At 53.2% G+C, this 14,135-nt stretch overlaps 2 protein-coding genes across 2 annotated transcripts; both read right to left on the reverse strand.

The window, feature by feature from the left end:
* Positions 1-1,702: 1,702 nt before the first annotated feature.
* LOC112544232 (putative G-protein coupled receptor 33) lies at positions 1,703-4,846 on the reverse strand. The gene is made up of 3 exons (XM_075907820.1): positions 4,683-4,846; positions 4,035-4,197; positions 1,703-2,829 (listed from the first exon to the last, which is right to left on the reverse strand). Exon 3 carries the CDS (start codon positions 2,824-2,826, stop codon positions 1,789-1,791), a length of 1,038 nt encoding a protein of 345 aa, XP_075763935.1. The 5' UTR covers positions 2,827-2,829; positions 4,035-4,197; positions 4,683-4,846; the 3' UTR covers positions 1,703-1,788.
* A 4,582-nt stretch (positions 4,847-9,428) lies between these two features.
* On the reverse strand, positions 9,429-11,863 carry LOC102456431 (putative G-protein coupled receptor 33). The gene has a single exon (XM_075907676.1). It carries the CDS (start codon positions 10,838-10,840, stop codon positions 9,734-9,736), a length of 1,107 nt encoding a protein of 368 aa, XP_075763791.1. The 5' UTR covers positions 10,841-11,863; the 3' UTR covers positions 9,429-9,733.
* Positions 11,864-14,135: the final 2,272 nt, after the last annotated feature.

Genomic DNA, 14,135 nt, shown 5'->3' on the forward strand with positions numbered 1-14,135 from the left:
CCGGCGCATGTCACAAAATTTATTCCACATGTGAATAAGAACATGAAAATGGCCATAATGGTTCAGACCAATGGTCGATCCAGCCCAGTGGCCAATGCCAGGTGTCCCAGAGGGAGTGAATCAAACAGGCAATGATCAAGCAATCTCTCGCCTGCCATCCATCTCCACCCTCTGACAAACAGAGGCTAGGGACACCATTCCTTACCCCTACTCATAATCATCATTTATGGACTTTGCCTCCATGAATTCATCTAGTTCTCTTTTAAACCCTGTTATAATCCTCACCTTCACAACCTCCTGAGGCAAGGAGTTCCACAGATTGACTATGCACTGTGTGAAGAAGAACTTCCTTTTATTTCTTTTAAACCTGCTGCCCATTAGTTTCATTTGGTGGCCCGTCATTCTTATATTATGGAACAAGTAAATAACTTTTCCTTATTCACTTTCTCTACACCACTCATGATTTTACAGACCTCTATCATATCCCCCCTTAGTCTCCCCTTTTCCAAGCTGAAAAGTCCCCACCTCTTTAATCTCTTCTCATCTGGGACCCATTCCAAATCCCTGGGAACAATCTGCACATGGCTGGAAAAGATGAGAGGGAACGTTGCTCCAAGCCCTGCCTTCCTCTGAACACTTTTCCGATTTTTCACACCCAGCAGCAGCATTCATTTTGTTACATGGGACACGACACCACCATACGGGGACATACAGCAAATTCTCCAGTGGGAACAAGGGGTTCTGAGTGGGGGAGGGGGCTCAGGGCTGGGGCAGAGGGTTGCAAACCAGTTCCAGAGTGTGAGGTTCTACCACGTCCCAGGAATCTAGAACCCAAGCAACTCTACCAGGCTGTGACATATAATGAAAGTTGGAATCCTTGGGGGATCTGGCCACCATGATGTATCTGGAAAACAGGAGTGTTTATGCAGTTCGAAAGCATTTTGACAACTAGAACAACTTGCGCTTCTAGAGTCAGTCTAATATAGAACTCACAGGAGCATATAGAGTTTAAAACTATTTACACAGATGGCCCCAAACCACTCTAGAGCCAAACAGGAATCCAGAACCTTCTGGACACTACAGAGATAAGGATATGCCAAGGTGCCTAGAACTCAAGACTATCTAGAGTCAGCTATACATCTAATTGACATCCTGCCTTGGGCAGGGGGTTGGATTTGATGACCTCCTGAGGTCTCTTCCAGCTTTATAATTCTATTATTCTAATCTAGACCCTAAGGAATGATTCAGCTAGAAAATATTACAATACCTAGAACCCCATATAGCTAAGGTCATCAGGGCTGTGTCTAGACTACATGCCTCTGTTGTCAGAGGCATGTAGATTAGACACGTAGGCAAAGTCAAATGAAGCCGCGATTTAAATGATCTCGGTTTCATTTAAATTTACATGGCTGCCGTGCTGAGCCGACAAACAACTGATCAGCTGTTTGTCTGCTCAGCGCGCTAGTCTGGACACTCCCCTGCCGACATCAAAGCCCTTTGTCGGCAGCCCTGGTAAACCTCATCCCACGAGGAATAGCGGGGCTGCCGACAAAGGGCTTTGATGTCGGCAGGGGAGCGTCCAGACTAGCGCGCTGAGCGGACAAACAGCTGATCAGCTGTTTATCGGCTCAGCGCGGCAGCCATGTAAATTTAAATGAAGCCGCGATCATTTAAATCGCAGCTTCATTTGACTTTGCCAAAACAACAAATCTACATGGCTCCGTCGACGGAGCCATGTAGTTTAGATGTACCCCAGGTGTCCAGAACATGCCCAGCCCCAAGTTTTTTCTATACTTCTGTGCAGTTAGTTTCTCGCTGGTTCTGCCCATGGGAATGAGGTCCCAACCCATCGCTGTCGAGATCCTCGTAAAAAGCTGCTTTGACCAGAGAGATCAGGGACATCCTGAAGACCTGCTGGAACATCTGCCCCACAAAGAGGTAGAGGACGGGCGTGAAGCAGACGTTGGCGCAGAACATGATGACACAAATGAGCTGGAAGATGACAGTTAATGACTTGGGCCCATCTTTGTAGAGCATCAGGCCATAGTAGAGGTGGTAGGGCAGCCAGCCGAAGAAGAAGGACACCACCGCTGCCACCATGACTTTGAAGGGCTTCCCGCTCCGGGACAGCCCCTTCTCCTTCATTGTCAGGCCCATCCGGATGTAGCATCCTGCAATGACGCAGAGGGGCAGCAGGAAGCCCAGCAGGAACCGGCTCATGAACAGCGTGAAGTGTACGTGCTTCTTCCAGGCATCTCCAGCCTGGTCTCTGGAGATATAGTAATAATTTGTGCAAGTGACTCTGCCGTCTCCCAACGTGCTGGTGTCCTGGAAAGCCAGGTAGGGAGCACTGAGGGCCAAGGAGACCAGCCACGCCCCTGCAACCAGCTTCTTGGCCTTGCGCACGGTGCAGTGATGCTGGGACCAGAAACGGTGGCAGGTGCGCGTGTAGCGGTCCAGGCTGATGAGGGCGAGGAGGAAGACGGAGGAGAACATGACCAAGTGGGTGCAGGCACTGATGAGTTTGCACATGATTGTGCCGAGGGCCCAGTGGAAACCCATCAGGATGTAGATGATGAAGAAGGGGATCAGCAGGGTGAAGAGGAGAGAACAGGAGACCAGGTGGAGGAACCAGAGCGTGGTCACCGTCCTCTTCATCTTCCACCCCAACACCCACAGGTACAGCCCGTTCCCCACAACACCCACCAGGACAGTGGGGAACAGCAACCCGGCTGCAACAAGCTGAACATCCTTCGTGGGTACGGAGGACTGGCTAGAATTTGCCCAGGTTACAGACGGGAGGGTCCCGTTGCCTTGCTCCATCATGCCCTGGGGAGAGACAGAAGAGGGATTGGAAAGGGCAACAGAAGATGAGACAGGAGCTTGGAAGAAGAGGTTGGGAGACATAACAGAGCAGACAAGGAATGCACCAAGACACCCTCTGGTTCTCTGGAATTTCTCTAGACTATCCAGGCTGTCAGTCCCAATTTCTGGGCAGAGCCAGTGGAACTCACCGCCACAAGACAGTGCTACGGCCAACAGGGGGAGATGAGTGCCTTAGTAGAGTGGAGGGTGGGAAGAGACAGTCGTAGAACAGGTCAACACTAAGAATGACACATGACTGTGACCAGGGGAATGGGAGGGACAGGCTGACTCAGAAGGGTAGGGAATGGGAGGCGGGGCTTTTCCCCACCAGAAGGCTCTGGCTCTGTCTCCAGTGTGAGGACTCAAGTTGCAGCAGGGGAAGTCTAGTTTGAATATTAGGAAGCACTGTTTCCCTAGGCGGGTGGGGAAGCACTGGGCTGGGTTCCCTGGGGCGGGATCTCCATCCCTAGAGGTGTTTAATTCTTTGCTTGACAAAGCCCTGGCTGGTTGATTTAGCTGGGATTGGCTCTTCTTTGGCCAGGGGGCTGGACTTGAGGACCTCCTGAAGCCTCTTCAGGTTCCAGGGTTCTGTGATTCTATGACTCACTGGCCCAAGCAGGTGGGAACTGGCTGGAGTAACACCCTGGCTGTGTCTAGACTGGCCAGTTTTTCCGGAAAATCATCTGCTTTTCCAGAAAAACTTGCCAGCTGTCTACACTGGCCGCTTGAATTTCCGCAAAAGCACGGACTTCCTACTGTAAGACATCATTGCTTTTTGCGGAAATACTATGCTGCTTCTGTTCGGGCAAAAGTCCCTTTTGCGCAAAAGTTTTGTGCAAAAGGGCCAGTGTAGACAGCTCAGATTTGTTTTGCACAAAAAAGTCCCGATCGCGAAAATGGAGATCGGGGCTTTTTAGCGCAAAAGCGCGTCTAGATTGGCACGGACGCTTTTCCGCAAACAGTGCTCTTGCAGAAAAGCGTCCGTGCCAGTCTAGACGCTCTGTTCAGAAAATGCTTTTAATGGAAAACATTTCCGTTAAAAGCATTTCTGGAAAATCATGCCAGTGTAGACGTAGCCCCGGAGTGCAGGAGCTGGTGCAAGGGGAAAAAATCCATCCCATACCCTGTCCCTTTGGCTGCTTTGTCTGCTGCTGCTGCTGCACACTGACCTGTGAGAATGGGAAGGAGGCTTCCTTCCCCACTTCTCACACAGGAAGCCTCAATCCACCGAGCTGTTTCTTGTCCTCTGTGGTGCTGCGAGCCGTGCCGTGTATCAGGGTCCTTGGGGTTGTGTGCAAAGGTATCCCCACAGCCTTCTTAGGTTGGCATCTCCTGTGCGGGGCAGAACGGCCTAATGGTTAGAGGACCTGGGAGCCAGGATTCCCAGGTTCCAGCCCTAGCTCTGGGAAGGGGTGGAGGCGGCAGGTCAGAACTCCTGGGCAGCGGGAGGGAAGTAGAATTTGGTGAATAGAGAACACCCCGTCTGCTTCGTGTGAAATGTGAGAAAGTGTCACTCTCACAACACACATCTCACTTGCAAACACTGACTACCCAGTCCCCATGATAACCCAACTGAATGCTAGTGGCAAGGAGTTCCATGGGTTAACCCCACTGCATGCCAGTGGCAGGGAGTTCCACAGGTAAACCCCACTGAAAGCCAATGTTACGGAATCCCAGAGACTAACCACACTGAAAGCCAGGGGCAGGGAGTCCCACTGGTTTCCTTTGACAACAGCAAAAACCCAAAGTTTCTAGGAGGCCTTATCCTGGATATTCCCCTTTAGACCCACCCAGGGGCCATCTGCCCTTCATCTCACCTCACTAGAGCAGCAGGTTTGTAGAAACACGAAGCCAGCGCAGAGCGAGTCTCTGATGGGGTGTGTTTGCCCAGCAAAGCATCCGAGAGTCTGTCCCCTGCAGCCCCAAGCTCTGCCTGTGTGGTAAGTTCATTCCTCTTAGCTCTGTGTCTTCTACATGCTCCGCCCCCAGCTACTCTGCAAACCATAAAGGGAAAAGAACACCGGACAGTCTGACACAAACTACCATGCAAACAAAAGCCACTGTTTCCAAACGCGTGGGACAGGGCAACTGGGGGGAGCCCCCTCCCTCTCCCGCCTGAGCTGGCTCCCCAGGCTTTGCTAGTGACCAGCAGCAAACCCCCGCAGGCCCTGAGATCACTCAGAGCCCCAGGCAGTGCAGGGGAGTAGAGAGTTCGAGTGAGTCTGGGGAGTTGTTATTTCACAATAGCCGGAGTGTGGACGCCCCGGTGCTGCTGTTTCAAAATAACGAGTTCGAAACGAGTCTTCTTCCCCGAGGAGAGCCGGAGAGCAGATTTCGACGTGACGGCTCGGGCGTGTGGATGTTCCACTTATGCCTTTGAAAGAAGGGGGCTTGTTCCAAAATAACTCCCCAGTGGGGACCAGGGTTCGGCGTCACGTCCCCCTTCCCCCTTGTAGCTGCCGATTGAAGGAGTTTTGTGGTGCGAGAACAGCCTGAGTCAACTCAAATGGTGTGAAGGGGGCGGGTCTAAGTCTGTTCATCGCTGGGTGAAGGTGATGATCATGGATTCGACAGGCGCTCACATGACTGAATTAGGGAATCACAAGTGATGCAATGGATCCACGTATTTACACCCTCGCTAAGATAACAAGGTGAACCTGGGTTAGCCCGTTGCTCACTCACACCCCGGATTGGGGGGGTCCAGGCAGAGCGAGTGTCTGCAATAAAGTATCTGACTTCTCCCCCCCACCACCTCCAGGTCCGCCTGTCCTTTCCATCAGTGTCCTCAGGCTTTCAGTGCCGTGGGGGCCTGCAGCACAGGTGGGGCAGGGGGCCGGTGGAGCCTGGGACCCCTGGGTGTGATTCCATTCCTGTAGCACATGCGCCTGTAGTACACGGATCACAAGGCCTGTCTGGGGGTGTCCCTGAGTCCCCTGGCAGGACTGAGCGATTCCCTCGATGTGGCCTCATTGCGCTGTAGCACCCTTGCTGGGCACCAGCTGGTGATGGGTGTTAGACACCCTCCCAGGCATTGGTTCCTTTTCCTGCTTTTGTCCCCAGGGAGTCAGTCGGGCAGATTCCCCAACTTACAGCACGTTTCAGTGACACCGAACGCTCAGCTGGGCTGTCACGGGGGAGCTCTAATGGCCGCTTCCTCCACTTGTTCCCCACGGCGGCCCGGCTGAGCGGCGCAGAACTCAGCTGAGCGCTATGGCGGGAGGTGAAGGGGGCGGGGCGGTGACGTACACGCCCAGGGGGCGGGGCCTGGACGAGCGTGCATTCCCAACGGAGACAGAGGAGAGCGGAGAGAAGTGAGAGGCAGGTGGGGGAGAAGAGAAAGAGAGAGACGGAGAGAGAGGCAGAAGGCCGAGGAGAGCTGAGAGAGAGAGGGCGAGGCAGTAGGAGGAGGAGGAGAGAGAGAGAGAGATGGAGCAAGATACCAGAGGCTCAGGAGAGAAGACTGACATGGAGGAGAGACCTGAAAATCCCGTCTTATGACGTGCTAATTGGCTAGTTTTGAAATAATGAGCGCACTCAAAAGACGTGGACTAGGTATTTCGAGATACAAGAGTTAGTGTAGATGTCACCTTAACATGGACGTGCTACCTCTATTCAGAGCCCCAGGAAGCACTGGGGATTAATGAGTTTGAATGACTCTAGGGAGTGGGGGGTAGATATTTCGAAATAGCAGCAGTGGAGTGTCCACACGACCACTATGATGCAATTCCTAGCCAAGGACTGAGAAACCTAGTGGTTAGAGCTGAGGGAGTACGTGGTTGGGAATCAAGACTCCTGCATTGGAACCTGACTCCAACAAAGGACAGAGACTGAGCATTATAAATTGGGAATGTCTCATCTCATTGATTGAAAGTCACCCTCTGACATCAGTCCAGCCCTCTGCATTGCATCCTGTAGGTTAATCCTACAAACATCCTGTGTCAGGCAGCCTTGCAGCTTCACCTGAGAAATCCCCTCTGGCGGGGAGCCCCACCAGTGACTCAACAAATTACAGAGGCAGGGAGTCCCGCAAGTTAACCCTGACACTAGCACATGTCTGGTAGCGGGGCTAACAGAAACGCAGAGCCAGTGTGGAGAGAGCCAGGGAGAAAGTGAGCATTTGTCCAGCAGAGAGGCCGTGTCCCCCCCCCCCCCCCCCCGCCCATCCTCCCATGTGCTCACTTCACTCCCTTTATCTCGCCATCATCACACCTTGCACCCGGCTGCTGTCGGTCCCAGAGAATGCAAACCACGAAAGGAAACAATAATGAACCATCCGCCACAGCTGGAAATCCCCCAGTGACTGGCCAGCGCATAGAGCAAAACTGAGGCTGCAGCACGGCCCAGCCGGACTCCTTAGCCTGGGTGGGCTCAGACGGATCTGTCACCTGCCACCTCTCTAAGGGAGCCATGTGGCCAAAGAGACTGGGGCTCTGGCCTGGTTCCTAAGGGCGGCCGTGTCCTTCACCAGCAAAGCAAAGGAATGTCTCAATTCCGGATGAGGTCTCTCTCCGTTTTTCATCTTCCAAAAGAGAATCACTCGGAACCCCGCTGTTTCTAGAACTTGCCCCATATCTAGATCTAGAATCATTTCAATAAAGCATTTCAATATTAAACGGAAAATGTACATTTGTCTTTCATTTTCCAAAAAACTCTGGAACCCTGATATTTGTGAAGCCTGGTGGGTTCCAGGTATCTCATTGTTTATAAACCCAGCAGTGTCCCTGGGTTCTAGAGTCCCTGCGCTCCCAGTTCCATATGTTCTAGGTCTCTCCGATTTTTCAGTTGGTTGTCAGTGGCATCAGATCAGTAGCCTTCTCCAGCATCGTGCTTGCCTTAGGTCTTCCACTGTGTCCTTACTTCCTGTTGATCGCAGGATACCTCAGTTCACAAGGTGTAGGGGAGATCAACAGGAATGTTTGCACCCATCAACTTCCAGCTGTGGAGACCGTACCATTGGTCAAATTAAGGCACATCGACTCCTGCTATGCAATTAACGAAGATGGAGTGGTGTTTCTTGATTCAACCTTCCAGCTTTGATCATGTAGTTATACATATTTATCTGGTTTTCCTAAAATATTTGAGAAAAATTGCACCCTGGAGCCATCCAAATTTGTTGCGAGAAGCCCTGTTCTAGGCCAATTATGCCCTAGACTGATTACAGCTCTACTCTACCGAGTGATGCAGACTCCCGTGCCAATTCCTCATCCTGCTCTGCAAAGTGACACTCGGAGTGAAGGGCTCTCCGACCATCTGAGCCGAAGCCGTGGTTCAGAGGGGGTCACAAGCCAGCAAACTCACTGGTGCTGCTAGGAACTCAGAAGTCCTACATCAGAGGCGTAGTGACGGGGAGCGGCGGGGGGCTGTTGTCCCCGGGTGCCATGCTAGGGGGGGTGCCAGGCTGGGGTGGGAGTGGAGCAGGGAGCTGGGAGGAGCTGGCCACGTGCTGCCTCCCTGAACACACTGTGAACAGAGGCAGTCAGGCCGGGTGGCAGGAGCGGCCACTTTAAAAGTCACATTCACTTACCCGTCTGCTTCCTCTGGTGCCTGGCGCTGCGGGAGGGGGATTCGGTTGGGCTGCCGGAACTCTCCCTGGTGTGGGGCAGCTCAGCTCCATGGAGGGTCCCACCCCCGAGTGACGGGCACTTCCCCTTCCAGAGCTGGGCGGAAGGACCAGGGCCCATCTCAATTCCCATCACAGCATTTCCCAACTTACTCTGTACACGCCAGAGGGTCACGGCAGATCCCCGAGCCCAGCTACCCCCTTGGCAGCTCCCTGAGCCGGCCTGGAGCCCAGATTCCCCCTCAGCCATTTCCAGAGCCGGCCTTGGCCTGTGCACATCCTGCTCCCCCTCCCCCTCCCCCTATAGCCTCAGCAGCCTCCCTGGCTGATCTAGGACCAGCCCCTTTGAGGATCCCAGCAAGCAGGCGGCCAGCAGCACCGTGGGACCCGGCTCGGCCTGCAGCCACATGTGAGGAAGTGTCCCGCTACCTGCTTGCAAAAGAGACGTCAGGGCTCATCTCGCTGTAGCAGGGGTTGCACAAGACGAGTGTCACCACGAAAGTGCGAGTCGCGGGATACTAGCAGAATTCACCCTCCACCTGTGCTGGAGATGTCACAGCAAGAGCTACACTGCTCCCCTGCCATTACCTCCAAGCCAGTGTCCCCTGGAAGCCGGGCCTCTCAGGAGAGATTCCAATGCTGCCCCACAGCGAGGTTTGTGTTTCTCCTGGTGGTGCACATGCCTTGGTGCATGTAGCAAAAATTATTCCACACATATTCCACCCAGCTGTGGCATCAATTTTGTTACATGGGACACGTCACCACCATACAAGGACATGGAGCAAATTCTCTGGGTGAGGGTGGGGGACAAGGAGTTCTGAGTGTGGGAGGGGGCTCAGGACTGGGTGTTAAAAACCAGGTAGGGAGTGTGAGGTTTTGGCATAATCCAGGAATCTAGAACCCAAGTGATTCTACCAGGCTGTGACACATAATGAAAGTTGGAATCTTCGGGGGATCTGCCCACAGCGATCTGGAATACAGGGGAGTTTATGCCATTCGAACGCATTTTGACATCTAAAACGACACGCAGTTCTAGAGTCCGTTTAATATAGAACTCAAGACTTCATATAGAGTTTAAAACTACTTATGCATGTTGCCTGAAGCCATTCTAGAACCAAAGAGGAATCTAGAACCCTCCAGATGCTAGGGGGATTCGAATGTGCCAAGGTGCCTAGAAGACAAGACTATCTAGAGCCAACTATGAATCTAGACCCGAAGAAACTATTCAGCTAGAAAATATTGAAATACCTAGAACCCCATAAAGCAAAGGTCAGCAGGTGTCCAGCACTTGCCCCGCCCCACATTTTTTTATACTTCTGTGCAGTCAGTTTCTCGCGGGTTCCTCCCACTGGATTCGGGTCCCAACCCATCGCTGTCGAGATCCTCGTAAAACGCTGCTTTGATCACAGAGAGCAGGGACGCCCTGAGGACCTGCTGGAACGTCTGCCCCACAAAGAGGTAGAGGATGGGCGTGAAGCAGACGTTGGCACAGAACATGATGACACAAATGAGCTGGAAGGCATCAGTCAATGACTTGGACCCCTCAATGAAGAGTGTCAGGCCATAGTAGAGGTGGTAGGGCAGCCAGCCGAAGAAGAAGGACACCACCGCTGCCACCATGACTTTGAAGGGCTTCCCACTCTGGGGCAGCCCCTTCTCCTTCATTGTCAGGCCCATCCGGACGTAGCATCCTGCAATGACACAGAGGGGCAGCAGGAAGCCCAGCAGGAGCCGGCTCATGAACAGCACGAGGTGTATGTGCTCCTTCCAGGCATCTCCAGCCTGGTCTCTGGAGACATAGTAATAATTTGTGCAAGCGACTCTGCCGTCTCCCAATGTGCTGGTGTCCTGGAAAGCCAGATAGGGAGCACTGAGGGCCAAGGAGACCAGCCACGCCCCTGCAACCAGCTTCTTGGCCTGGCGCACGGTGCGGTGATCCTGGGACCAGACAGGGTGGCAGGTGCGGGTGTAGCGGTCCAGGCTGATGAGGGTGAGGAGGAAGATGGAGGAGAACATGCCCAGGTGGATGCAGGCACTGGTGAGTTTGCACATGGCCGTGCCGAGGACCCAGTGGAAACCCATCAGGATGTACATGATGAAGAAGGGGATCAGCAGGCTGAAGAGGAGGTAGCAGGAGACCAGGTGGAGGAACCAGAGCGTGGTCACCGTCCTCTTCATCTTCCGCCCCAGCACCCACAGGTACAGCCCGTTCCCCACCACACCCACCAGGACAGTGGGGATCAGCAACCCGGCCACGGCCAGCTGAACGTCCTTAGTGTGTTCTGGGGACTGGCTGGAATTTGTCCAGGTTACAGGCGGGAGGGTCCCGTTGCCTTGCTCTATCATGCTCTGGGGAGAGATGGAAGAGGGATTGGAAAGGGCAACAGAAGCATGGAAGAAGAGGCTGGGAGACATAACAGAGCAGGCAAGGAATGGATCAGGACACCACCTGGTTCTCTGGAATTTCTCTAGACTATCCAGGCTGGCAGTCCCAATTTCTGGGCAGAGCCAGTGGAACTCACCGCCACAAGATAGTGCTACGGCCAACAGGGGGAGATGAGTGCCATAGTAGAGTGGAAGGAATGGGGAGACAGTGGTAAAACAGGTTAACACTAACACTGGGTGGGGAGGGGAGGAGAGACAGGCTGACTCAGAAGAGTGGGGAATGGCAGGTGCAGCCTTTCCGCACCAAAGGGCGCTGGATCTGTCTCCAGTGCAGGGACTCGCTGGCCCAGGCAGGTGGGAATTGGCCGTAGTAATGCCCTGCCTGCGGGATCTGGTACCCGCAGAATTCCCTGTGGCAAGGGAAAAAAGCCGTTCGTCCCGCACCCCGTCCTGGGAACTCCTCTGCCTGCTGCTGTGGCATGCTGACTCGCAAGAACAGATAGAGTCCTTCAATCCCCACGTCTCGCACAGGAAGTCTCAGTCCACTGAGCTCTTTCTAGTCCTCAGTGATACTGCGAGCCGTGCAGTGCACCGGGGACCCTGGAGTTGTCTGACACAGCATCCCCACACCCTTGTTAGGTTGGCATCCCCTGTGCGGGGCAGAATTGCCTAATGGTTAGATGGCCTGAGAGCCAGAACTCCCAGGTTCCAGCCCTAGCTCTGGGAAGGGGTGGAGGCGGCAGGTCAGAAATCCTGGGCACTGAGAAGGAAGTGAAGGTTGGGGAATAGAGAACACCCCATCTGTTACAGGTGAAATGGGAGAAAGTGTCACCCAAACCACACATATCACTTGTGAACTCTGATTACTCCACTGAATGCCAGTGCTGGGGAGTTCCACAGGTTAACCCCACTAAATGCCAGTGGTAGGGCGTTCCACGGATTAACCTGACGGTGTGCCAGTGGCAGGGAGTCCCACAGGTTAACTCCCCTGAATGCCAGTGGTAGGGAGTTCCACGGATTAACCTCACGGTGTGCCAGTGGCAGGGAGTCCCACAGGTTAACTCCACTGAACACCAGTGGTAGGGCGTTCCACGGATTAACCTGACGGTGTGCCAGTGGCAGGGAGTCCCACAGGTTAACTCCCCTGCATGCCAGTGGTAGGGCGTTCCACGGTTTAACCCCAGGGTGTGCCAGTGACAGGGAGTCCCACAGGTTAACTCCCCTGAATGCCAGTGGTGGGGAGTTCCACGGATTAACCTCACGGTGTGCCAGTGGCAGGGAGTCCCACAGGTTAACTCCACTGAACACCAGTGGTAGGGCGTTCCACGGATTAACCTGATGGTGTGCCAGTGGCAGGGAGTCCCACAGGTTAACTCCCCTGCATGCCAGTGGTAGGGCGTTCCACGGTTTAACCCCAGGGTGTGCCAGTGGCAGGGGGTCCCACAGGTTAACACACTGAAAGCCAGTGTTAAGGAATTCCAGAGACTAACTCCTCTGAAAGCCAGTGGCAGGGAGTTCCACAGACTGACCTTGCTGAAAACCAGCGGCAGGGAGTCCCACTGGTTTCCTTTGATAACAGCAAAAATCTATAGCTTTTGGAGGCCTTAGCATGGAAATTCCCCTTTAGACCAACCAGGGGCCCTCTGTCCTTGTCTCAACTCACCAGAGTAGCAGGTTGTGGAACCACGGAGCCAGCGCAGAGAGTTAGTCTATAAGGTTCACTTCAGTTAGTCTATAAGGTGCCACAGGACTCCTTGCCGCTTTTGCAGATTCAGACTAACACGGCTACCCCTCTGATACAGAGCAGAGAGAGCCTCTGATGGGGTGTGTTTGCCCAGTAAAGCATCCGAGAGTCTGTCCCCTGCCTGTGTGTTGAGTTCACTCCTCTTAGTTCGGTGTCTTCTACACACTCCGCCCACAGCTGCTCTGCAAACCATAAACAGAAATGAACACCGGACAGTCTGACACAAACCACCATGCAAGCATCAGCCACTGTTTCCAAATTAATGGGACAGGGCACCTGGGGGGCAGCCTGGGCCCATGAGCCTGCTGGGCCCCCTGCCTCTCTGGCCTGAGCCGGCTCTGCCCAGGCTTTGCTAGTGACCAGCAGCAAACCCCCGCAGGCCCTGCGGTCACTCAGAGACTCAGGCAGCACAGGGGAGCAGAGTTCGAGTGACTCTGGGGAGTCGTTATTTCGGAATAGCCGGAGTGTGGCCACCCCGGTGCTGCTGTTTCGAAATAACGATTTTGAAACAAGCCTTCTTCCCGGAGGAGAGCTGGAGAGCAGATTTCGACGTGACGGGCTTGGGCGTCTGGACACTCATGTTATGCCTTCGATAGAAAGGGTCTTATTCCTAAACAACGGACCCAAGCAATGTCAGGTAAATCTAGTCTTCTGTCTCTACAATTTAGAAATGTGCATCTGTCTGTCCGTCTGTTTGTGAGTCTGTTTGTTCAAGAACTCCTCCTAAAGAGAAGATAAAAGCAGGTTTGCTTCAGTCCTGCAGCCCGAGACGAACACCTGCAAGATCTATTTCAGGCATTCGTAAAAGTGAAATGTCCTCTTGGGGAAGTGGGAAAACAGATTGACAGAGCCAGACAAGTACCCAAAAGTCAGCAACTTCCAAACAGGCCCGACAAGGGAAATAACAGAACCCCGCTGGTTATCACCTAGGGCACATCGGCGCTAGGAAATTACTTTGAAATAACTTATTTCAAAATAATAACTCTTGAAATAACTACAATAGTCCTCACTATTAGTCCAAGATATGTTCCAAAAAACTTATGATGAAACAACTTAAAGCAGGGAATTTTTTTCCTTCAGCTGGGACAACCCTAGGCAGGCTGCCAGCCGCTGGCGCCCCAGGTGGAACTCTTGATCGGCACCCCCACCTGCAAGGCCCTCAATGGTGTGACATCATCATTGGGCGCCCCGTAGAAGGCGGCGCATTAGGTGGCGGCCGGGTTGGCCTATACGCACGGACCGCCCCTGCCTGTAGCTGACTTCCATTCATGCAAACTGGAGAGCAGGGGAGTTGCAAAACTTAAGTGGGCAATAGCAGGACTTATAATGCGTCAGTTCCTGCAAACATCAGTGACTTTAGTGCAGAACGGATGAATACCGGTGCAAATTAGAGCGGGGATGCCCTGTATTTCAAAATAGTGTGTCCACACTACAGAGACGCCTCAGGCTTCCTTAGGGTAAACCTGCACTGCACTTGTAGCTCGAGATAAGATACGTGATTTGAGCTTGGCAAGTTGTGTATCTTAGTTTGATCTTATTTCAAAATAGCTTATTTTGAAATTTGGCGCTGTCTACACCTCG

This window comes from Pelodiscus sinensis, chromosome 24, assembly GCF_049634645.1.
Source record: "Pelodiscus sinensis isolate JC-2024 chromosome 24, ASM4963464v1, whole genome shotgun sequence".
NCBI lineage: Eukaryota > Metazoa > Chordata > Testudines > Trionychidae > Pelodiscus > Pelodiscus sinensis.

What these genes read in the sequence shown, in the direction of transcription:
- LOC102456431 (XM_075907676.1), bottom strand. Translation starts at nt 10,840, where the DNA reads ATGTCTCCCAGCCTCTTCTTCCATGCTTCTGTTGCCCTTTCCAATCCC.
- LOC112544232 (XM_075907820.1), bottom strand. Translation starts at nt 2,826, where the DNA reads ATGATGGAGCAAGGCAACGGGACCCTCCCGTCTGTAACCTGGGCAAAT.